This window comes from Larus michahellis, chromosome 3 (genome assembly GCF_964199755.1).
Source record: "Larus michahellis chromosome 3, bLarMic1.1, whole genome shotgun sequence".
Lineage (NCBI taxonomy): Eukaryota > Metazoa > Chordata > Aves > Charadriiformes > Laridae > Larus > Larus michahellis.
Window position 1 is genome coordinate 44,487,689 of NC_133898.1, and position 24,840 is coordinate 44,512,528.

The following is a 24,840-nucleotide window of genomic DNA, read 5'->3' on the forward strand; positions in this document are numbered from 1 at the left end:
GAACTGCTTATTAAAAAATGCTTTGACTTTAAATAGCTTTACAGTTTTAAATAAAATAATTATTTAAAAATAGTTTTAATTAAATGAACCTAGAAGTAGAGGATCTTTGACCTCCATATCTGATATACTTTTGAATAAATAGTTCTATATATACCTCTCGATCTTTTTGGTGATGAAGTGCACAAAAACTTAAAAAGACTTTTTTAAGCTGAAATCAACAGTTGTCTCTTTAGGAATAAACTTAATATCCTGAAACACTCAATGCAAAGTTACAGAAACCCAAAATATATTCTAACCACATAGTCACTATAAATACATATTTCAACTGAATGCATGCTTTATAATTACTCTGTGAGCAAATTACCAAAAAAGAAAATTAAGATTCTCTTTAAAAGAAAAACTAAATAAATAAACAAACCCAGACTTGAAATAATAAACTGAACCAGCCAGTAACACTTTAAAATACAAAAGTGTCTTTCCCTTTCTCCTTTAGATTAGCCCAGCATTATAATACTCTTGAGGACAACAAACAAAAAATATACCAAACTACCGTTCTCAAGTTTCATTCTGAAAGCAAAAGTTTTCATTAATTTGGGCAATTTTCTAGTTGAATATAAAGCTGCACATGAGGCTCCCTAAGGTATAAATAAACTAAGCCTCCACAGTGAAAACAAAAAGAGAAATCATACATGCAGTTTATTCTAGAAAAAAATGTGATTTTAACTTTCACTTCAAGAACCCGTTAAGTATAACAGTGCGTTAGGAACAATCAAGCTCACTAGAGGGACAATTTGCTTGCAAATGCCAGAAAGCATGATCATTTAATGTTATAATTCTGAGCAGTATCTTGAAGATTTCATTTCATAGTATTTTACAAAATAATATTCTAAACCTGAACACACTGCGTCATACAACGGTAGTAAGCAGGAAATCACAGAGTGGAGTGAAGTGGACCCCTCAAAAATGCAGTTTCCTGAGTGTAAAGGAATTGTTTCACACTAACACCGTCAGCAGGGCTCGGCCATTACGCCCCGTGCAAGAACAGCTCCCACATTTCCCACAGTTTGACCAGAGTGTGGGCCAAAGGCCTGTGTATTTAATTCTCACCTTCACAGTCATGTCAGTGTTTCTCTCACATCCCACACAGGGAGGGCTGAGCACCAAGTGACAGAAATAGCCATTTAAAATGACTCTTTGTACTGATTTAAATTTGTTTGTATAGCTGATAGAAAAAGAACAGATTTTACAATACAGGTCTCGGAACCGCAGGGCAAATAGATGCAAATGTGCTTTATCTGCTGGAACGAGCGCCCTGGACTACTAACATGCCGCGGATCTGCAGTGAGCCTCTGAATCTCTTCCGCTGGATCAGTCCCACTTTACATAAGCATTCACTCACTGAGAGAGGCTGCAGCCACACAGCTCAGTGATCCTGTGCGCTCATCTGGGATGAATCAGACATGAGCCCTAATTGTAATAAATATTCACAGACAAAGGCAAGGATCATTATTCCTCGTTTATGGAGGAGAAACTGAGGCACAAAGTGATTACTGCAAGTCAGTGACAGGGCTGGACAGAGAACCCAGTTAGCCCCACACCTGCTACCAGGTGCTTTAAAATTGGCCAAAGCCACTTTACTATTTAACATGAATAATTTACTAAACATCTTTTGTTTCTGTGTTTAGTGAGACAAGTGATTTCTTTTTTAACAGCCCCCACAATACTGGGAGCAAGTTCCAGGAAATTTAGTGAAATCTGCCAGCAGATTTATCCCACTCGTGGTATTCACCATAAGCTATGAGATACAGGGTCAGCCTGTTAATCACCAAATGAGAGCTCCGTGAATGCTGCCGCACTCTTCTCACTCCACCCAAATAATTACACAGCTCACCAGGAGAATTAAAACGGAGAAAAATAGTAAGACTTAGAAGAAAAATAATGTTTCCATAAAACACAGACTTATTGCATGATAGCTGGAGGCAACACTTTTGCACAAACAGCTGTAAATTAAAGCTGTCCTTTTACTAAGCTTCCAGAGATTGCTTACACAATGTGTGGCAATGGGAGAGCACGTAGAAGACAGTTCATTTTCTTTCTTCCTCACTTGCTCAAATTGTCGAAAAGCTACTTGCCTACTGTCAAAAGGGTTAAGAGAATAACTTTTTATTCTCCCATACCACACTGCTACAGCTTAAGATGTGAACATTTTGCCACCTGATTGCTAAAGTATAATTTTCTTGATTTCTAAGTAAAAGTGTAAGTACATCATCAAATACACATCACCTGCAGGTGGCAAGCGTTAGAGAACTTGAAATCACAATTTTTTTCTGCCCTCTCCAGTAACCATTGGTGAGCTCTCAATGTGCTGTCTCTGCTCATTTCAACTATGAGAAGGCTATCCAGTGTTTAAGTTCTTCCATACGCTGCAATATCTGGGTATAATAGAAATCCATGTTGGCTGCAAAATCAGTACACACAGGGGATTCCACGTCACCAAAGGTGCAGTACAATGCAGTTCCTCCAATGCTAAGGAAAACAGTTGCTATGCACAGCAGGATCAGCAAAATACAGGAGCCACCAGCTACTTCATCTGTAAATATAAGAGCAGAAAAGGTAAAAAAGGACTATATACAAAGCAATAGGAACGCATGTGAGAAAATCTGAGACAGGTTTTTACCATGAATGGGTCAGGAGGTAAACACACTTAACAATGCTCACTGTGTCTAACTGACCATAACACATACCAGGAACTGTATGTTTCTCTACCCAGCCTTTTCAGAAACCTAAATAATTATATAGCTTCGTTTCTGCAACCTGTGTACCTGTCCTTGCTGATACCACTTGTGGAGTCATTCCACACTGAAGCAAAATACACTTAACTATGAAAATGTCGCACAGCCAAAGGCTGCCTTCATGGAAATAGTTGAAACTAAAGCGTTGAAACTAAACCAAATGGAAACATTCTTGCTTCATTTGTACTGACACTGACTGCGCTACCATGAACTGTTTGTGTTTATTCTCACATTTTGACTGTAAGCACAGAGACAAAACCTTCAGGGTAGGCTAATGTGAAGGGTTATTTTCCATCTCAATTATTCTGTGGTAACTCTTTGCATGACTGTTTATTCCAGAGTAGGGGCAATAAAGAGGTTGCAGAGGTGCTGCTACATCCTCACAACCTCGCTTGGCCTTGGTAACTTGTATGCATGAACAACATCTGCATCTTCTGTCAGATTCAACAGGCTCTAAGAAAATTTCTGAACTCACTTCACTCTACATCAGGGAGAAGAAAAAGGGGTAAAGAAGAAAAAAGGAGAAACATTCAAGCACTCCTTTGGTGTTTGAAATCAGATTTAAAATAATAACAACAACTTTCCTTTTGAATCACTAAATCCCTGTAAAACAAATCCGTAGCCTTGTAACCCAAGCATGGTATAAAATCATCTTTGATCAGTCACCTTCACTTACTATTTAAGCTTTAAAAAGCCAAGACAGTATGTAGAGTGAATGCCCACTTTGCACCCCAAGACTGCAACCCATGAATTAACAGCTTTAAATTACCTTGATCCAATGTGTCTTCCATTTCTTGGAATCGCACTCTTCTCTTTGTTTGCCTTTGCTGGACTTGAGCAATTGTTTTTCCTTCCCTGTCATCTCTCTTCTTTAGTATAGACACCAATCCTTCTGCCGGGGCAATCTATCAGGAAAGACAATGAGCGGCACAAGAGTTGTGAGAAATCCAAGCATGAGATCTATTTAACGAGGACTTTAAGGAGGAAATGAGCTAAACGGTTAAAAAATGGTTTGCACTCTACTTTTCTTAAACATTGCAGCACTTGTGAAACCTCCTTGAATACATCAATTCCTTAACATGCAGGACAGCTGCAGTATCATTCTGCTGTCTGCTGACACCACTGGCCCTTCACTGCTATCCAAGTTAAATACACATGCATTTACTGTTTGGATCATATTTTGTATTCACTGCAACAGTTCCTTTGTAAGCTCACGTTATAATATCACATGGGTTGAGGCAGTGGTGAAGAGGGCTCATGTCAAAATGACCATCACCACAGGGCAATAAGAAGTCAATGACACACTGCCGCTGCCTCTCCAAAGAAATAATCCTGCAGACGCTATCAAATACTTATTGTGAGATTAATTTTCCAGCATTGCAATTGGTTCCCCAGGGTGGACAGCAAGCTACAGTGGGGCCACAAAACCAAAAAGAGAGAACACCAGAGGGAAAGAAAGCTTCAATACTCTGGATGGATTCCAGTTCCACATTCTAATAAGCTCTCTGAATACAGCGGCAGTTCAAAAATCCTTCCCTACAGGCTGGTCACCCAAACAGCTTGCACAAACACAGATACAGTCAACAAGTCAATAAACAAGTAACTTCTCTTTTCTTTGCTACATCATTTGGCTTATCTGCAAGAGTATATGCTAAGCCATAGTAGGATATTACACCAGCCTGAGCAGTCTGTAATTTCCTAGTTATTAGAGAAATTAAAGTAGGGGCAGTATCAGGTGAAAAATGCCTTCCTAAGCAAGCAGTTCCCAATGTGCTAAACAGAAATTAAAACAGGAAGCATATTTAGACATGCCCTTTTTTATCTTGAGATCATCTTTACCTGATAAAAAATCTTGGTCTCCTCTTCATAAATCTGAGTAGCACTTTTAAAAACTTATTCTATAGATCAGCAATAACATTTGTTAAATTGAAAGGTAGTCTGTATACATTTGTGCTACAGATAAGAAAATATATCACATTTACAATATGTAAGAGACGATCCCAAAGGCCTATAATTTTCACAAAAAATCGAGGTGGAAAAAACGCAGCTTTCCAGATAAGACTGTAGTTGCAGACAACTGCTTAACTCCCCCCATAATCTAATAAAGTTAGAAGACCATGCATAAAAACTCATTTGCATTGCAATTACAAGGGTGTAGAAAAACAGAAAATAAGTAACTTCATAACTTAGGCCCCTCAACTTGCTTCATGCTACCAGCTTATATAATGCATCGGTGCACGCTGCAGCCAGAGTGATGGCGCACTGAACACAGTGAAACCCAGAGCACAATGCAAGAGGCACCGTACCCACTACAGCATTTGGCGTTTGCAACATTTTAACTGGTAAATGTCACAATTACATTTGCAGGTCTCTAGTCTGGCAGTATTTTATAGCCCTCAACTAGACAAATAATGTTGCCCTGAACAACTCACAGAGTTGGTCACTGTAGGTATATGCCTGCAGTCTAACAATTTTTCCCAAAACCGTAACTGAGAGGATAAAATGCCTTGGCTGCCATGACTATGGTGGAGTTCAAGAACCTCAGGGCGGTGAGGAGGGCTCACAGTAAGCTCACTGCCCTGGCCTTCAGGAGAGCAGACTTTGGCCTCTTCAGGGATCTGCTGGGCAGAGGACCATGGGATAAAGCCCCGGAGCAAAGAGGAAGTCAGCCAAAAACACCAGGATGCCTGCATGGATGAACAGGAGCTCCTGGACAATCTCAATTGGAAAAAAAGAAGCCTACAGAGGGTGGAAGCAAGGACAGCCAGCCTGGGAGGAATACAGAGAAATTGTGTGAGCACGCAGGTTAGGAAAGCTAAAGCCCAGAAAGAATTAATTTTGGCCGGGGACATCAAGGGCAACAAGAAAAAATTCTATAGGTGTGGCAGTGACAAAAGGAACACTAGGGAAAATGTGGTCCAACTCAGGAAAGAAACGTGAGACTTGGGCACCCAGGACGTGGACAAGGCTGAGGTACTCAACGACTTTTTCGCCTCAGTCTTCACCGGCAACGGGTCTAGCCGCACCGCCCAAGTCACAGAAAGCAAAGGCAGGGACTGGAAGAATGAGGAACTGCCCACTGTAGGAGAAGACCAGGCTCAAGACCATCTAAAGAACATAAAGGCGCCTAAGTCTATGGGACCTGATGAGATACATCCAAGGGTCCTGAGGGAACTGGTGGATGAGGTTGCTATGCCACTATCCATCATATTTGAGAAGTTGTGGCAGTCCGGTAAAGGTCCCGCTGACTGGAAAAGAGGAAACATAACTGTTTTTAAAAAGGGAAAAAAGGAAGACCCGAGGAACTATAGGCCAGTCAGTCTCACCTCTGTGACCTGTGAGATCATGGAGCAGATCCTCCTGAAACTATACTAAGGCACATGGAAAATAAGGAGGTGATTTGTGACAGCCAAGATGGCTTTATTAAGGGCAAATCATGCCTGACAAATTTGTTGGCCTTCTACAACAGGGTTACAGTGTTGGTGGATAAGGGAAGAGCAACTGACATCATCTACCTGGACTTGTGCAAAGCATTTGGCACTGTCCCGCATGGCATCCCTGTCTCTAAATTGGGGAGACACAGATTTGACAGATGGACCACTTAGTGGAGGAATTGGCGGGATGGTCACACTCAAAGAGTTGCAGTCAACACATTGATGTCCAAGTGGTGGGCAGTGTCGAGTGGAGTTCCTCAGGGGTAGGTACTGGGACCAGTGCTGTTTAACATCTTTGTCAGTGACATGGACAGTGGGATTGAGTGCAGCCTCAGCAACATTGCCGATGACACCAAGCTGAGTGGAGCGGTCAACACACTGGAGGGAAGGGATGCCATCCAGAGGGACCTTGACAGGCTTGAAAGGTGGGCCCGTGCGAACCTCATGAAGTTCAAAAAGGCCAAGTGCAAGGTCCTGCACCTGGGTCATGGCAACCCCAGGCACAAATACAGGCTGGGCAGAGAATGGCTTGAGAGCAGCCCTGAGGAGAAGGACTTGGGGCTACTGGTGGATGAGAAGCTCAACATGAGCCGACAATGTGCACTCGCAGCCCAGAAAGCCAACCGCATCCTGGGCCATATCAAAAGAAGCGTGGCCAGCAGGTCAAGGGAGGTGATTCTGCCCATCTACTCCACTCTGGTGAGACCCCACCTGGAGTACTGCGTCCAGCTCTGGGGTTCCCAACATAAGAAGGACATGGGGCTGGCTGTTGGAGCAAGTCCAGAGGCGGGCCAAGAAGATGATCAGAGGGCTGGAGCACCTCTCCTATGAAGACAGGCTGAGAGAGTTGGGGTTCTTCAGCCTGCAGAAGAGAAGGCTCTGGGGAGATCTTGTAGCAGTCTTCCAGTACCTAAAGGGGGCCTACAGGAAGGATGGGGAGGGACTCTTTATCAGCGAGTGTAGCGATAGGACGAGGGGTAACGGTTTCAAACTGAAAGAGGGAAGATTTAGATTAGATATCAGGCAGAAATTCTTTACTGTGAGGGTGGTGAGACACTGGAACAGGTTGCGCAGAGAAGTGGATGTCCCATCCCTGGAAGTGTTCAAGGCCAGACTGGATGGGGATGTGAGTAACCTGGACTAGCAGGTGTCCCTGCCCAGGGCAGGGGGGTTGGAACTAGATGATCTTTAAGGTCCCTTCCAACTCTAACCATTCTGTGATTCTATGGAAATTGATCTCTGACACACTTCGCCTTTGAATATTCACTTTCCCTTTTGATTATCTGCTCAAGAACTTGAATGGATTATTTAATGAAACAATGCAATGAAGTACTTACAAAGTAATGAAAGTGTGGAGGTGGTGGAAAGAAATTGTTTAAGTCAATGTATGGAGGACTACTATTTGGCACAAATGAGCCAGAAATAATAGCCCGCCAAGCGTCTCATCACAACAGACAAGTGCACTGGGGTGAAGCTTCTACTGGTAATGTTAAATTAGCCTTGCAGAACTGCCATGAAAATTTATCACGCCAGCCAGAAAATCAACACTTATGCTTCCTTGTTGTGACAAGGAAGGGAGATTGTGTAGGAGTGCATTAATTTGACTTATTTATTTGGGAGGGCAGAGATGAAATTATGTCCTTTAAAAAAGTAGATTATTTTAAGCTTCTGTGTACGGCGTTGCTTTCATAAAGAGGATCAATGGCTCCTCCCGCACCACCCACGCGGCAGGCTAGCTGTTGCCTGGCACACGTGTTGGCAAGTGGCTCGGACTACACTTGGCAGGAATGTCACCCAGGGACGGCAGGGCATTTGCACCAGTCTGCCCTAAGATTGCTATGTGGTGGTCCATTCTGCAAGGAGTCATTTCAAAGTGAGACACATAATTTCATCTGTTGGCTCTTGGTAGTTTTTGAATGACTGTGTCACAAGCTCTGTCTTCTCCAAGCTTAAAACCAGAGGGCTATCTTTGACAGGATTACGTGGAAATCTGTGTTTCAGTGATTACAGTTATGTAAAAGGCTTGAGAAGGAAAGTCTTGCTACAATGTGGTTCACTTTCCCTGTCAGCCGATACGGCTATGTTCCAGGATTTACTTCTAAATGCATAAAGATCTAGTTGACAGAGCACAGGTTTCTCTACTCGGAACATCTTTTGCTTAAAAAGGGGGACCACAGGCTTTTGATTTTGCAATAAAATCAGTGTGGCTAGTGTTATTCCCCTGTCCTGACAAAAGCCATAGACCACCGTTTTTAAGAATGTCTCCTTTATGTGCTATGTAATTCATACATAGAATATTTCATCTGCCTTTGAATTTCATGAGTCACATTAATTAAGTTTTTTGTTTTGTTCTGCAAAGGTCCTACAAAGCTATGCCTCCTAATCAGGACACACTTTATTGTTAAAATGCAAATACAAATATATGGAATTCTGCATAAAGCGATATTTACACCTTCTTTTCTACCATATTCTCAACTGCAGCTCCAAAATACGTAATGCAAACACCACCACATTTTATTTTTCTTATTTTCAGTCATAAAAATGTCATTACTGTAAGTTTGTCATGTAAGAATAGGGTCTGTCTTGCTAGAAATAACATTTCATTCAATTAAAACAACTGTAAATGTATTTTTCTACCATACCTTTCATTTAGCAAAGTTTCAAAGCAATATACAAACTGATTGTATTAGATCCATCTCCCATTAATTAAACATCCAAGAAGAGGGACTTAGCTGCCATGCAAGACTTGAAGTTTTCCATCCCAGTCTTTAGAAGGCAGGAGGAATTTTAAAAGGCAGAATACATTATTTAAGTTGGAAGTTAATGAGGGAACTGTGGTTAATACAGTTGACCACAAGCCGCTGCTTGACTTGAACCACAGAAGGAAAAATGTAGGCTTGCAAACGGCTCTGTGTTACGTAAAAAAGCTACATAAAGGACCCTATTGAAGCATCTAACATTTTCTTAATTCTAAGTTAGATAATTAATACAAGATGCTCTTGGAACATCTGTGTAACTGAGTTTACTCACTCAGCTCTGCCGGCCTTCACAAAACCTTTTGGCCAGAGCTTTTATAATTACTGTACAGGAACTGAAAATGGCATGCTTGTACGTGGTGGCATTTTGACCAGCAGTCATAAAGGAAATAATACAAAATGATACTGTTTCACAGAAAGGTTTTAAACTTTTTTGGATAAAGTTTAATATCCTGGCTGCAAAATAAGAAAAAATAAGCTCTAGTTAAACTACCTGTCTCTCCTCTGTTTAAAACAGCATTTGCTAGTGTTTAAAAAAAACTTCTTACATTACACATATTTTTGGCAAATATGATGTATATATATATTTATAAACAGACAAAACTATGAAAATAAGGTCCTGTACTTCAAGCTCTTAGAGAAAACAGATTAAACTTGAGTATTGGAATCATTCGTGGCATACAGAAGTAAATAAAAACACCAAAACCAGAGGTTTGGGGATCTAGGGGATCTAGGAAGAAAAGTTCCCTGTATGAAGTATTTTGGTCTGAATGCAGAGAACTACTCAGAGAGGAGTTTTGTTTATGTTTTCTTCTGTGGGCTGTATTCCTTATTCAGTTACTTGGCAAAGGCCTAGAGTTTTATTTCTAGCAATACCAGATATTTTAAAGTAGTAATCCGTTAACTGTATGGCAAACTGACTGTACAGCAAGACTGCCCTGGATTAAGCTATAAACAGCAGACAAACCCCTTTGCTGATAAAATACATTAGATACATGAATAATTTGACTTTGAAAAGGAGCTAACTTAGCAGATTCAGTATTCATACCACAGCATCAGACTCCAACCATTTTTCTGCTGATACACTTGCCATGCAAGTACCAGGGCTCCTTTACACAGCAATAAATAGCTCCGATACCGTGTAAGCATTTCATACAGAAGCATAATTCTTGCAAACTCAAAACTACAGGACCCAAGCCATACAGGGGACCTCAACAAGGCACTGTCTCCAGACCTAGTACAGATAAGTGTACTATTCACTTCTGCAATCAAATCAGCTGCTAGTCAGTACACACTCAGTACTTTTAAAGTCTTGGTGGACAAACAGTGCCATCAAAAGCTGCTATCTTATGTTGTGGTAGAGAGCCTCACTATCTTTGATTTCTGAAAGACATTTCAAATGATAATTTTTGAGTAAGGAAAAACATTAAGATTTTACTCATTTTCCTAATCATCACTTGGATAAAAAGCTTATGTTATAAGCTTTTATTTCATATGGCAAAATGCAACTTACATCATTGAGGTTATAGTTTGTTTGGCTGCTGGTGTGTCATGTCATTCTCACAGAAATAATAGCAAAGAGATCTAGGAAGAGGTTATACACTTCTGATATCTGTTGTTGCCAACTGATGACTGTGCTTGAAAGCTCTTTGTTAGCTGTATGAATCTAGTTTCTGTAAAATGACAGTGATTTTCCATCATTTGCATGTTGTCGTGCATGGTTTGTACAGGTGAAGAAATACCCAGTACAAGGCACTGTACAATATGTAAAGTACTATTTTAGTTTTGCAATTTTTTAAAGCCAGTCAGAATTTAGTGGATATTCAGTCTTATAATTAGTTATTGTAAATGGTAGACTAAAAGCAAGTGACATAAAGGATTAAATTAGAGAACTAACATGAGATGATTCTTTGATCTCAACATGGGGTCAAACAAAACTTTCTAACTGTAAATACACACACAAGTACTTACCTTTCCCCATTTTCAATAAATATTACACCTCCTTTGAAGAATATTAATGAAATTTTGTCCTACCATATGATTTTTGTACCTAGGTTATTTCAAAGTAATCTTTACTTCTGCCTTCCATTCTCTACTTGTCACGGAGTGACAATTTCCAAAATTGCCACAAGTTTTATTGCAGTCAAATTGATTTATGTTTTTTTTTACTGTCACACTGGTACATTTCATGTAATTAATTTCATTTCATTCATATGGCTACCAATGCATTTTCTAGGTATTCTTTTCACAACTACTGTATGAAAACACTGTCATGTTATTAGATGGCCACAGCCTGAACAATGAAACTTCAAAGGCTTCAGAAGGACAAGAAAGGAAGCAATGTTATGGCTGGGTGCAAAGATCAGTCGGCTTGTCAAAACATCAGTGGAAACTTATTTTAGCACTAAAACAAAATCAGTGAAAGCAAGTTAACAGTGCTGCTTTCTCAGCGGTGCCAAACTCTCTCAATTCCTAGTGTCTTCCAGGGAAGTTGTAGGTGCTCATCACTTCTGAAAAGCAACCCCCAGGGTAATGACAGGTGGTAAGATTAACTGGAAAAACAAAATATAAGCGTATAATGAAACAATACAAGCTGCTGTGCTGTCCTTAATTCACCCTGCTGCACCTAGAAATTTCAGGTATTGCAAAATAGCCCCAGATGCTGCACATTAAAAATTCTAATCGGTATCCAGAGTAATCTTTCTTCTCTTCTCCCTGATTTACATCCCCTGCATGACACACAACTCAGGCCTCTTGCAAGGAACAATTCAAAAAGACTCCCATCCCTGCAAGTCAACATCATGCCTTATATGTCCAGAAAAAGTACTGTGGAAAGACTTAAGGTACTTTTTCCTCTCCAGAGACTCAACTCTGCCATCAGCATACTGGTAGTCCTAGCATTAGGACAGCAAACTAGAAATTAAACTAGATTTCATGTAAAGCAGCATCATTGGTCACTGGGCCAATCAATACAAGCATGATTTTTCTAACAGTATCAATATGTTGCTTCCTATCCCATCCTCTAAAATGTAAATGGCACAAAGGCAGCAATTTAAAAATAGTTGCTATAGGACTAATTTAGGATTTTTCTACACGAAACAGAAACAGTTCTCTCCTGTAGCTTAAAATGCTGAACTTTCTGTGGGCTCAAAAGAAATCTAATCCTGAGGGATGATATTTAACTTACTCTTCTGTTATACATGTATATGGGCTTAGCACAGACTGTCAACAAAATGCTCTTTTTCAAAACCATCCTCTAAGTAAACACAAGCCAATGGATTTAGTGCATAAATTTGATTACATGTATGTGGGTTTCCACATCTGCGTGTTGTCAAGAGCTCGTGTACTGCTTCGTGCACAGGGCCCTCAGTCCTGGTATGTGGTATGATTCCTGACACCCCACAGAAAGACAAGGTGTTTTAGGGACAGGTCAGGATAAACGATCTTGTAAAGGAGATAAGAAACTGTTTAGGAGGGGAGAAAAACCAAAATGCTCTGTTTCCAGCTCTGGAGATTTTTGCCAAACATGTAATAACATCAGCAGGGATCCCCAGTATTCAGTTCCCTGCTTGGCTGCTGTCCCTGAGTGATCATGGGTTCTCAGTCTTTGTGCATTAAGCTTCTGATCCATAAAGAGCCACTGGTAGTTTATTGCCAAGGGATGTTGTATTGTTAAATGCATTAAAAATAGAGATGAACTAAGAAGATACTTTTTTACAAGTCTTCCCCCTCCAGCATGTGGAATCACATCATTTCACAATAATCTCGTTTTTTCATTTAAAGAAAAAGCTTTTAAGGTCTCATGGTTGCAAATGTACCAAAACCAGAACACAAATAAAGCAAAGATGTTATCATACATTCTCCAAAAAAGTCCCAAAGCAATACATCTTCTGTATTTTCAGAAGAGTAATTTAGCTCATAATGCACTCATCCTTGTTACGGCCTATCAGCAGGGCTTCAGAAAGGCGGGTTCAGGCTTAGAAGTTCTTTCTTAGGTATGGCCGAACAACAAAAACGCCTAAACTTGGCAAAATTAGAAGCCCATACATTCATATACAGAGTTTATTACATATGTAGTTCTCACCTATATGGAATAGAACAGAAAAGCAAATTTTATTCTATGAATAGAAATGAACCACGTGTTACATCATAGGCATTATATAGATCTCTGATGTGAAACAGTGACTTAATAGGAATTGACAGCCCATCTCCTAACAGTCTCCGTTAGAATCAAAAAAAAAAAAAAAAAAAAAAAAAAAAAAGGTGTTCACTCTCATATGTAAAAATCAATCTAATTTTTAGAAACACAGAGCACTGCTGGTCAAGGAGGCAGAGCAAACAGGCAAAAAGAAACTTTCTTCTGAATTAACTCAGAACAATTAAATAAGTATGGATTTCTTTTCAAATTAAAAAAAGTGATATATGAAGTAACATTTAACACATTTTGAAGTTGGCAATATCTAAAATATTTTAATTGCGATAAACACGAAAATTTTATAGGATTCACAGTATTTACCTCAGCAATCTCTATCCTTCTTGCAAGTTCATCAAGAGAAGAAAAGCTGTCATCTAGTGACAAAGCTTCCAGCGAGTTGTAAGATGCTCGTTCAGGTGAAATGTCTGGAACTGTGTCAAAGTCCTCCTGGTTTGCTAAGTTTGCAAATGATTCTTCAGTGTCTATTATATTACCATTTAAAAATCTGAGAAATAAATCTTCTTGCTCTTCATTATTTACCTTCTCCTCACGTCCTGCTGTTCTCTGTATTTCCTTGCATACTCGTGAATGGGCAGTACTCTCACGTTCAGACACTTTATTGCACCCAGAGCATACATTTGATGCAGTTCTGTCCCATGAAGATTTTTCATCATCATCATCATCAGGCTGCTTTTGTTGCTGCTTTAAATCATTCTTTCCAGGCTGGCCACTAGCAACTTCTGAAGAGTCAGCAGCATGTTTTGATCTAAGCAGATTTCTCTCAGCTTGCACATCTTTATCGGTAGGAACCAAATCAGTAGGCATATAATCAGCATGTGTTAAAACCAAAGCATCTACCATTGGCTCAAGAGGGAGCTTCACTCCAGGCTCCTCAGCTGCGCATTCTATTTTTTCTGCATCCTTAGAGAGCTGTCTTTCTCTCAGCTGCAAACTGTTATCTTTACCGGCATCCCCAGATGATAAACAGCCCGAAGAAGGCCTGCCCACTGTCCCTGTGGACTGGGTGTGTGGCTCCAATGTTGATTCAGCACTGCAGTGCTGCTCCTCCATGTGGTCCTTTCCTGCAGCTACCCAAAGGCTTGCTGCCTCTGTCTGTGTCTCAGTTTTGTTTTTGCCTGGAGAACTAGTGTTCAGCTGTTTATCTTCTTTCTTTGGTTCGGTGCCAGGACAAGTTTCAGTACCTAAGTGCAACAGGAAAAACAGTCCCAGTGTTTGTAAATGATTCAAAGCACCAGCCCAGGGGAGAAAGAGTATACTGTGATTTGATAACATGTAACTTAATGCTTTAAAATGTGCTCCCATAAAGGGCAGGTATTTTATGCTCCCCTCAGAATAGAAGTTTTGTTAGTAGTCTGAAAAGCCGACTCCTGATTCAGCAAAGTGCTTGCACACATAGCACATGCTTTAGTGCCCTCCTGAAAAGAGTTATTCCCATACTTCAAGTACAATATATATGTAAGTATCTTTCTGAACAGACACGTTTCTTCTAAAGCATATTTTATATGAGCGCATCTCATGGAGGCCTGGATTTCAGAGAAATGCACTTAATTACCGAAAACTATATTTTGATGCTAGTGTATCTATAACACAGGGAGATATCTGCATTTCTTTTAAAGCAACTACAAACATACTAATTTAATACATTTTAATTTCAATTCTTTTAAGTGAGTAACTAGCTTCTTTGGTTAATGCTAAGTTAAATATCCAATTACAATATTTTACATAACAAACTGCATAAAAAGATGTTGCTTTTTGGACAAGTAAGTTAGTATACATATTAAAAAATGCAACTGAATGCAGCTTATTTCTGTATTCACATTTACAATACAAATCAAACCTGATTTTTCTTATCTGAAATTTCAGAGATAAACAAGGGGAATTCTACATAGCTTGTGAATTCACCTACTATTGGCCTGATCTGCTGATGCAGGAGTATATGGTTAGCTCAAGTTGTGAATAAAATTATTAGATGTGAGCCATTATGAGAAATTAAAAGCCAAATCTCCCCTTTTAGGCTTATGAAGAGGGAAAGGGGACGTTTAGAATTAGAATACCAAACCATGCTAGCTGTGACAGAAACTGTCTTGTCCATACTTTAATAAAAACTAAGTTAAGACTATGTTATAGTAGGTCTACTGTTACAGTAATAGTAATAACCTCAAACAACAAATTAATACCTCTAGAAAACACTTATTTGCATTTTTTGTCATAGTAAAAAGCAGAAAGGTCTTATGAATAGATTAATGAAGAGATCAAACAATGCCCTTATTAACTGCTTATGTTCTTACAAGAACGACTTAAGATCTCTTACCTGTTAATACCTCACTTAAAATCTGAGCAATTTCCTGAACTTATTACATGAAACAGGATCACATTCGTTAGTCTTTAAAGAAATGTCTGCATTAATTCATTGTATTGAACAATTTTATTAAATTCTATCCCCATTTTAAAGGGTAATGAAATACAAGGTAGCATAGAAAAGACAGGCTTGGAAATCGAAAGAGAGAATATCGAACCATACCAAAATGCAGAAAAAAAAAATCAGAGCAACATTAACAGATAGAAAGGGTACGGGGAACCTAACTTCTGTAAAACACGGAAAGAAGAAATGGGTATGAGACAGGGACTTTTTGAAAATTAGACACAGATGAGTAGATAGCTCAAGGGATTTGTAACAGGATACTGAGCACTTCACATATAGGTCATGAGTTCAAACACAGCCTGGATTATTGGTACAAGATTTGGTTACCATCTGTCAATATCTCCTAGTGGATACATCCACATTACAGCAGGCATCCTTGTTGGTAGTCCCAATTGCAACAAAGATTAAATGGAATTGGAAATTAAATCAAATTCTTCACCATGAAAGGTGGCCCTTGAGCTCAGAGCTCTGATCCTAAGAAAGTAATAAATGATGGCAGCATTGTTATCTAACTACAGATGTACAGGAACTGAAATGTAGTGATCATCGTTACATTCCACATCAAATTTTCAGCAGCTTTCAATATTTTCTTTACATCTATTCAAAACACCTGCTTTAGACAACCCATGCCCACAATAGACTCAAGGCAAGTTAAGAGAAACACCTGAACACTTATTAGAAAATTATAAAAGATGCTTTTTCCTACTAAGTTAAATGAAGACATACCCACCAATGCGTCAGTTATTTTTATCTGACTGTCAGAGATATAAAAAAGTGTCTACTGAAACTTTTCTAGCAATGGAATCACTTATGGTATGTTAAGAAATGTTTTTTCCCCCAAACAGAGTTACTTTAAAACTGACGCTTGCTTTGTTCATCACAGAAACCTGTAGCCACCACTTTTTTATCCTGTTAATCCAAGACAGTCTAGCAGAGAGAGTACTGACCTATGGCATTCTACCAGTGGAGAATTCACACTTCTCCACCTTTGTCCCTCTTCCCATTTAAAAACAAATCCCTATGACCTAGAAGAAAAGAGGGTATAAACAGTTTCTCCCCACCTTGGAAACAGGTCTATACGTACACATTGCAAACTTATGCTAAAGGTTTTATTAAATTCATCATTTCATTAGAAAAGGTTTCATGAAACATGAATTTGATTACCTTTGGTTAACACTAAGGCTATTACGGCTTTCAGTCAGAAACTGAAGAAATTAATGGCTATAGGATGTATCAAATCTCATCTTTTAATATACACACATAGCTTTAAGGGCCCACTTCTCTCTGTTGGTAGACTCAAAGAGAAAATCTGAGAGAAAGCAAAATGTAACAGAACAGACCATTCACAACCCTTGCTCAGAAAGGCAAAAAACTAACAGTGACTCTCCCAGGAATCTTGGCTAGCCAAACTTCTTACAAAGCTGTTTCTTGGTCACTGTATCCCCAGGAGAGAGGAATCATGAATTCTTAGGATCAACTGCCTATAGAAGCTCAAACTGTGTTCCCAAATACCTGCAATAAGTCAATGGAGTAATTTTTGCTTTAGATTAGTAAGGAAGTGTGATTTTACTTCAAAAATGCTACCATAGTACAGCGCAACCATCTCTACAATGTAAGATATATCTCTCTATATATAAGCTAATACTTCTTCTTATTGATAATTGCTAGATAAATTCTTATTTTGGGCATATAAATTCACATGAAGGACACTTGAGAATTTCCTTTTCCTGTCTTACTGTAAGTCAGACTTCTACTACCAGCAGCTAAGTGAATTAAATTGTTCTCCCTACAGATTGGCAGATAAATTTCTAACAGAAGAAGAAAAAGTTTACACATTTAGTTCTCATTTTTCATGTAGAGGAAAAAAAAGCAGAAGACAGGCATTCTAAGTTTTCAATGAAAAGGCCTATGCATTTAGGCTAATGCTGAACGGGTCAGTTAAGATATTAGAAACTGTGTGGTAATTATAGCATAGGATTCTGCTGGGGTTCAGGCAAAATCAAGAAGCCGCCCCAAAAGGCCACACTGCTTTTAGTCCTGAGCTGAATCACTCAGCCACAGCTTGAATAGTTTTTGCACAGCACTGAGCTATGCGTACAAGTTCGGAGTTATGGATCATCTTTGTCCACTTTCTGTATTAGTTCATACTGATGCCTTCCCTACCCAAGACGTTCTAACTGCAGCAAAAACATTCAGCCACGTGCTTGCTGCTCACGCATTGACTCAGTGAGGGGCAGCAGTGGCTAATTGATCACGCGCTGCCTTAACAGACCAAGAGATCTGTCAGGGTGCTTCCTCAAGAATACGGTAATCTTATGAAAAGCATAATATGCAAATCTTAAGCATTTAAACTTGAGTTAGGCTTGGAATATTCATATTTTTGTATTGAAAAAGTATTCAGTACTGCTGGAAACTCCTCAGTAGAAATGCTTTCTATTGGATGACATAGATTAAGGAATCCACAAACACTTCACAGGAACCCAAAGATTTTGATGACATTTTGAGAAGAGTTACATTAAAAGAAAGGCACAAACCCCCATCCATTTACACCATTAATTACTTCCACAGTAAGTTTAATATGTCTAGATGTTGTACTACAGTATTTTACCATTGACACAAAATGCTCCTTAATTCAGAAGTTTCAAATGTTCAGACGTTCTGCTCTCCAGAAAGCTTTTGTTCCCACTTGGAATAAAAACAGTGGAAAAATTGTAAGCGCCTAATTTTTTTCCATGGGAATTTCCAACCATCCAAAAATAAAAAGCATTGGGTTTTTCTGATGTGCCTTCTGAGCCGTAGAACATGTTTCCTGTTTTTAATGTTTTATATTTAGTTAGGTTACAAGAACAGAGAAAAGGCAGTACAGGGCTTACAGTAAAAGAGGGTGAAGATGAGGAGGATCCACACATGTAGAGAACTGTGACTCTACCTCTTCGTTAATTCCTGATTCTCCTGAACATCCTGGCTGATACACACTTGTAGGATAGTTTAGGTTGAAAGGGACCTGAGGTTGCTTAAGCCAACCCTCATCTTATGAGAAATTCTGAGAAAAGGTACTCAAGTTTAGGCCAATTTTGGCAACTGTAACATGGCAAAAAAAGAAACTTTTTGCTCTTTTGAGAGGAGAGATAAAGCACAGCCTAAACCAATGCTCTTTCCCCCTCTGTCTCAATTTTAACAATTCATTAATTTGCAAATGTTTCATAAGAACTCAATGATTCTAACAAATTACTCAAACAAAACAGCCACTGCCCCAAGGCAAGAGGAGGAATATGAAGCTACCATAAAAGCGTATACTGAAAAAAATTAACTGAAGTATGTTTTTCTTTTCAAGACCCCCCAAAAGCTTTCTAATTTTCTGTGCTGTTACATGAAAATATGTCTTTAAATCAGTACATCGCATGTAATTTAAAATAGTTACTAATACTGTTAACTATACTGAATTGCCACAACGCCGAATATTTGTCATCAGATTACCTTATATTTTATACATACAAATTATGTATCTTATCTCTAGATTTACAAAATTTTGTAGCTTATGCAGGCTGCTATAAATGCACACACATTTAAAAGACATTTTTGGTGGAGGCTAGAATTACTTTAATTACAATTCTGAGTATCAATGACTAATTAAAATTGCATAGTATGTCTTGCATAGTATGTTTTGTGAAAAAAATAAAGGCTTACACAAATGGATGAATCTGTGGGAATCCAACAAACGCTGTATCTTCAAATTAAATAGCTTCAAGTATTTATAGGACTATGTCATTACAGAATAATATGTAAAAAAAATGTATGCACATGTACATACACACACACATACATACCTGATTTAAAAGCAGAAGTTTCACTTTCCTTTAAATTTTTTGATTCCATTAACTGAAGCAAACAACCGCTTTCCCATGTATTTTCTGCAGCTACTAGCTGTAAAATATGATATTATTTCCTGTAATTTTTGGAATTAAACAGGAACACTGTGACTTTTTGAGACATCCAAACTTCAAACAGTTTCTATACTAAATTGGAAAGATTAAATCTAATAATATTAAAAATATATTTATTAGCAATCTTTGACAAAGTGGAATTCAAATAAACGGCTGCTTACCTTATTTCTGAATGCCTGTGGCCTGCAGCAATAAAGAACAAAAGAACAAATTAAAGAACTTAGTAGCAACATGCTTTGTAACAAACGTCATAGAAATCTTACAAGCCTTTGCTCTGCTTTAATATTGGCACAAAACTTTTCTTACATTGAAACAGTGTGAGCATGCTAAGCATACTTTCAAGCACAGATCTGCACCATATGTGAAGATCATCAGAAGACCAATTAGCACAAACATTGCTCCACCTAATTGAGAAAGCAGTCATAAGAAAAGTTACTGCAATGTATTGAGTTCCTGTAGAACTTTATGCTCAGAAGGAACTCTACTAACTTTAAAAATCATGTAAGGACTCGGTATCTACGAGTATTAAAAACACTGATTGCTATAACAGAGATTGAGGAATGGGAGAAAACCCACAAAGGTATTTCCCTCTCCACAGACTGTTCACACTGGGACACATTTTCTGGGTTCTGTAAGATACAGCAGCTCCTACTGATTCCACGGGGATTCCCAGGTGAGTCAGGCCTGCTAACAGTCAGTGTGGACTTTGCAAACTGTATAGAGATTCATGCACCATGTGTTTTATCATGCACAATCTGTCTTGCAGCCTTTTGCACAGCAATGAAGAGAAAATGCTGAGCATTTTGTTTAAAGCTACTGGAAAAAAAAAAAGTAGGAGAGACAAGAGTGAACAGTACTGACGTTCATACTCTAATAAAAACTTTTAAAAGTCGCATTGACTTTTAAATTTTGCCATTTAAACTTCAAATAAAGGACACTCAAAACTATCTTTAAAGAACAAACGTGTCCAATATGTAGCTATAGCCCTTGAGTATCAGAAAAAGGGACATTACTATCAATTACAAAAGCAAAATGCTTGCATTTTCTGAGTTACATTACTCATACATGTTATTCATTAAAAGTTAAAAGTATAATTTTAATTACAAAATAAATTGAGATTAAAGCTTAGGAAAAAATATATGAAACAATAAAAGCAAATAGGCTTTAGCCTAGAGAGGGTGGAAGAGTAATAATATCAAATACAGAGAACTAACCATGGCAAATGAACAAAAGCCTGAATTTTTATCAAATTGCAGGGCTTCTCAGAACTGGAAATGATGTTAATAACTGAAATTTTGTATTTAAAAGTAAGGCTGCACAAAAGAATTAGGAGAAAGCAGAGCTATTCTCAACAAGGTGACAATCGAGGTGACAATCAGGAGGTGCTGCTAGTTGCAGCATATAAAATGTAATAGACTTGAATCTTAATCTTTCTGTGGGCTTGCAGGGTCATGTGCAATGAAACATAGGCTGAGGAACCCTGCACGCACTCAGGGTGAAATCGCTCAGTAGCAGCAGGTTGTGGGTGTTAAAATGCAGTTACGGTGCTGGAGCTGCTTCGTCCTCCTGTGGAAATGCAGGAGTACGCTGTCCAGGGGCTCCCTCCCACATGCAGTCAGATTACAAATAAACAATTCCTGCCTGGATTCTGGCAGTCAGCCTGGGTGTTTTCAAACTTCTGTACGGTCACCCAGAAGAAAAAAATGTGGAAGCCAAATCATATTCTCTACGAACAACAGGAACATTTTGGGTTTTGTTACATCTAGACTGAGTAAGCCAATCCAAAAGTATTTGAAAAAGTGCTCTCTCCCCATCTGATTGAGAGCATCTCCCCTGTCACAGGTTGGTCTTTTCACAGCCTTTGAATGTGGTTAAGTTTCCTTATTATTGTTGGCTCATCATTTTTCATTGGCAGCTGGTAGATTTTTTTCCATCTGTCCCTTAAACTCAATGACTAGTAGGTAGAACATTCGCCCATGAAATAACAGATTTTCTCCTTCCTGATGGTTACAATGCCATATGTGTTACTGCCCAGAAGAGCACCCTAGGCACTATCCCAAAGTCTGTGATACTGTGATATACTGATTTGGGATGCTGCCGCATTAGGCAAAGCAGGTATGAACTAAGATTTCACAACTTTTTAGAATGCTGCCACACTAGGGAGCTACAGAATCGCTGCTTCATAATGTTTATGCAACCCATATGAAATCAACAGAAGATAACAAGAATGACTTAAAGCATTAGGGAATTATCCTAAATTGTGGAAAATTTGGGGAATAAAATCCTATAGGGTAGATGCAAGTGCTGAAGTCTGAGATGTTGGGCAATTGCATTCAAAAACAATAGGTATAGACACAATCACCATCACCAGTTCTACAGTCACTCTCTTCCTAAATTAACACTACTCAGTTTTTTCTTCTGCTGAACATTCTTACAAATTAACTCAAAACTCAATTTCTGGCAAACTAATGATTTGCTGAGAACAGTTCAGATCTAGTCCATATATATTCCTCCAACCACTTTAAAACACAGCAGCATTTTAGTTACACATCAAAAAGAATCACCAGTTTATAACCAAATTCACTGAAGTCAAAGGTGTGCAACTTTTATTTTGAGACTGACTATTTTAAAACACCTATACTGGCAAGTAGGCAACAGCTGTGCTAACATATTAGTACTGGAAAAGTAATACTATATTCTTATACTTACTGTTGATGCGAAGAACAAACTCTAGTAAGCTTTTCCAACTCTTCACCACTCAGTTCTTTAGCTGAATTCCTCAGTGTTGTAACTGGACTAGGGACTGCCGTTTTCCATTTTCTTTCTAAATTAAATCAAAATAATTTTTACCCAAAGTATTAAAAAAGTAGTATTTGCTAATCGCAAAACATGTATGTGAAACTAATTAAACTTGTTTCATACTATGCAAAAAAGCACTGTATTTCTTCACAACACACTTTATTTTCATCACATCAGATTTACCAACCCTAAACAAAAGATAAGCTCAAAACAACTGTGGATCAATCAAAGTCTCAATTAATAGAATTAAAGAATGACAAACTATTTGCACCTGTTTAATGAAACATGTGAGAAAAAAATCCAAAACAGGAATACTTTTCTTGTGGCAAGCTCAGAGAAATTCTGATATGTATGCTGCTTTTGCAATGTAACATTTTTAAGCTGGAAAACTGTACACTGTATTATGTAGAAACACAAACCAAATTAACTCTTTCTTCTACCATACTAGTTTAGCCTGTACTCACCCCACTGCTCCTGTATGGAAGAAAGATTTGCAAGCAGCTGCTCATGATACAGTCGTTCAAGCTGAATGAACTTCATTGCTTTCTCATCTGAACGGAAGGTTAAAGAAAAATTCACACATATACGGACACGTTATGATTTATTTATACTTGGCACCACATTTGATAGGGCAGTTATTATGTACCTGAAATTTGACATAACGGAATTAAAACGATTAATGGCTAGCATCCAGATTTCTGTGCAAGGAAGAAAGTAATAGCAGACACAAAAACAGCAAGAAAGAAGTAAAATAAGTTGAGAAAAGTTCCAAAAATGAAAACCCTATTCTCTTCAGCAGTCATCTCTTCCCACGTGCCTTAAGTTCAACAAAAGTTCTTCTAGAAAAGAAATGAGCAAAATGTTATTATGCTGACAGCTCTTACAAGAAAATGAAATCTCTGGGAAATGAATAGCAAAACAATTATACAAATATCAGTATGTATCTCTCAAGAAATACAATTATATGTCAATCACCATAACTAACTGAAAATATGGCTCCTTTCTACTGACCAGCTGGAGACAGTATATTTAAAATTTCCCCAATTCAAACTTCAAAGAAATTCCCTCCCCCTTTTCAACCATCGTATAAAATGCTGTTGGACAGCTGAGTTCACTTTTTGTCTTCTTTCTGAAGATTCTGGTTACTTCTCTTCTATCTGAAAAACTCTTTCACCTTAGAGTTAGCAATATATTCACAAAGGTATACTGATAGTTAAATATTTTGTAATAGTCAGGATAATTCTAGTTCCATTAAGCTCAAGTTGTCACTTGTTCTGTTTAAAGCCATGCTTTGCCAGCTATTTGAAGTTTAATTCTACAGTATAATGAGGTTAGAAGTACAACGAATGAGGTTCTTAATAATATAAAAAAAATATTTTCCATTATTCATGCTAATTAAAATACTGGAGTAATTACAAAAACAACCAGTACTTGTTATTCTTGTTAGCCTCATGCAACATATACATAGCATGGCTTATGAACAATATTAATGGAAAGAATATTCCCTGCCTTCAAGAAATCTGTTATTAGAAACAGAATTAGAGATCAGAAAGATAGCCTTAGAGGATCACGGCAACAAACCCTGAATTATTGTTAATATGAACTTCTACAGTGGATGAATTAAAATGTCTGTCATGGATAATTAATACAGTGCAACATGATCCAGTAAGTTCTTTATTAAGCTCAGGAAACTGATGGTTGCAAGTACAGAGGAGATATCCTTCATAAATATGTATTATATAGTGGTGTTGAATTCCACACATCAGGTGTACATTGCATTAAAAATATTTCCTTTGATCAGCTTTAAATACAGTGTCCTTCGATTAAAACAACTTCTATGAAAGAGAAACAACTGTCTTTCTATAATACTGCTGAATGCATTTTAAATTTACTGTATTTCCCCCTGCAGAGCCATGTAATTTACTACAGAATTTTTGTATGCCTTTAATTTGTGCTGCATATTTTGGACCTTCTGATGGAAGGTTTGAATTAGGATAAGCAAGACAGAAGTACAGTCTTCTAAGACAGCAAAGGGTATTTTATTTTATACATTGCTTTTATAATATTGCAACAATTATTGGTCTGTAGTACAAAACCAGAGAAATATAATTTGGCTAGGTTTCCAGGTTTCTTATGCTTTGTTATTTAACCATTATAATTGCCTATTTGCTGTATTTTGTTTGTAACAAATTACATAATAAAGAAATAATCTGTACACTCAGGTTTTGTAATTTATGATGCACCTTAGTGAATCACATATACCTCAAGGGCTTACCACTCTTGCCTCTTCTTTTTATAGTCTGATCATTTTCCTTTAAGAGCAAACAGAAGAAAACCCAGTCCACCTTTTCTAAAAATATAATTTCACTTTAAGGTTTAGTATGATTATTCTCTCCCACAATTACTGAAATTTATCAGAGTAATTAGCAGCAGTTCAACTATTGTAACTTTTTGACCAAACTTATTTGTATTATCTA

General features: G+C 38.1%; 1 protein-coding gene across 2 annotated transcripts in view; it reads right to left on the reverse strand.

Annotated features, from left to right (window-relative positions):
• Window positions 1-665: 665 nt before the first annotated feature.
• Window positions 666-24,840, reverse strand: part of CNST (consortin, connexin sorting protein) — a 53,963-nt gene continuing 29,788 nt past the window's right edge. For both annotated transcript variants that reach the window (XM_074579943.1, XM_074579944.1), the window contains exons 6-12: window positions 22,828-22,914; window positions 22,274-22,388; window positions 19,726-19,747; window positions 19,448-19,544; window positions 13,499-14,379; window positions 3,562-3,697; window positions 666-2,590 (exon numbers count right to left, since the gene is read on the reverse strand). In XM_074579943.1, coding sequence (XP_074436044.1) covers window positions 2,385-2,590; window positions 3,562-3,697; window positions 13,499-14,379; window positions 19,448-19,544; window positions 19,726-19,747; window positions 22,274-22,388; window positions 22,828-22,914 — 1,544 coding nt within the window. In that variant the 3' untranslated portion in view covers window positions 666-2,384. The remainder of the gene's footprint in view (window positions 2,591-3,561; window positions 3,698-13,498; window positions 14,380-19,447; window positions 19,545-19,725; window positions 19,748-22,273; window positions 22,389-22,827; window positions 22,915-24,840) is intronic.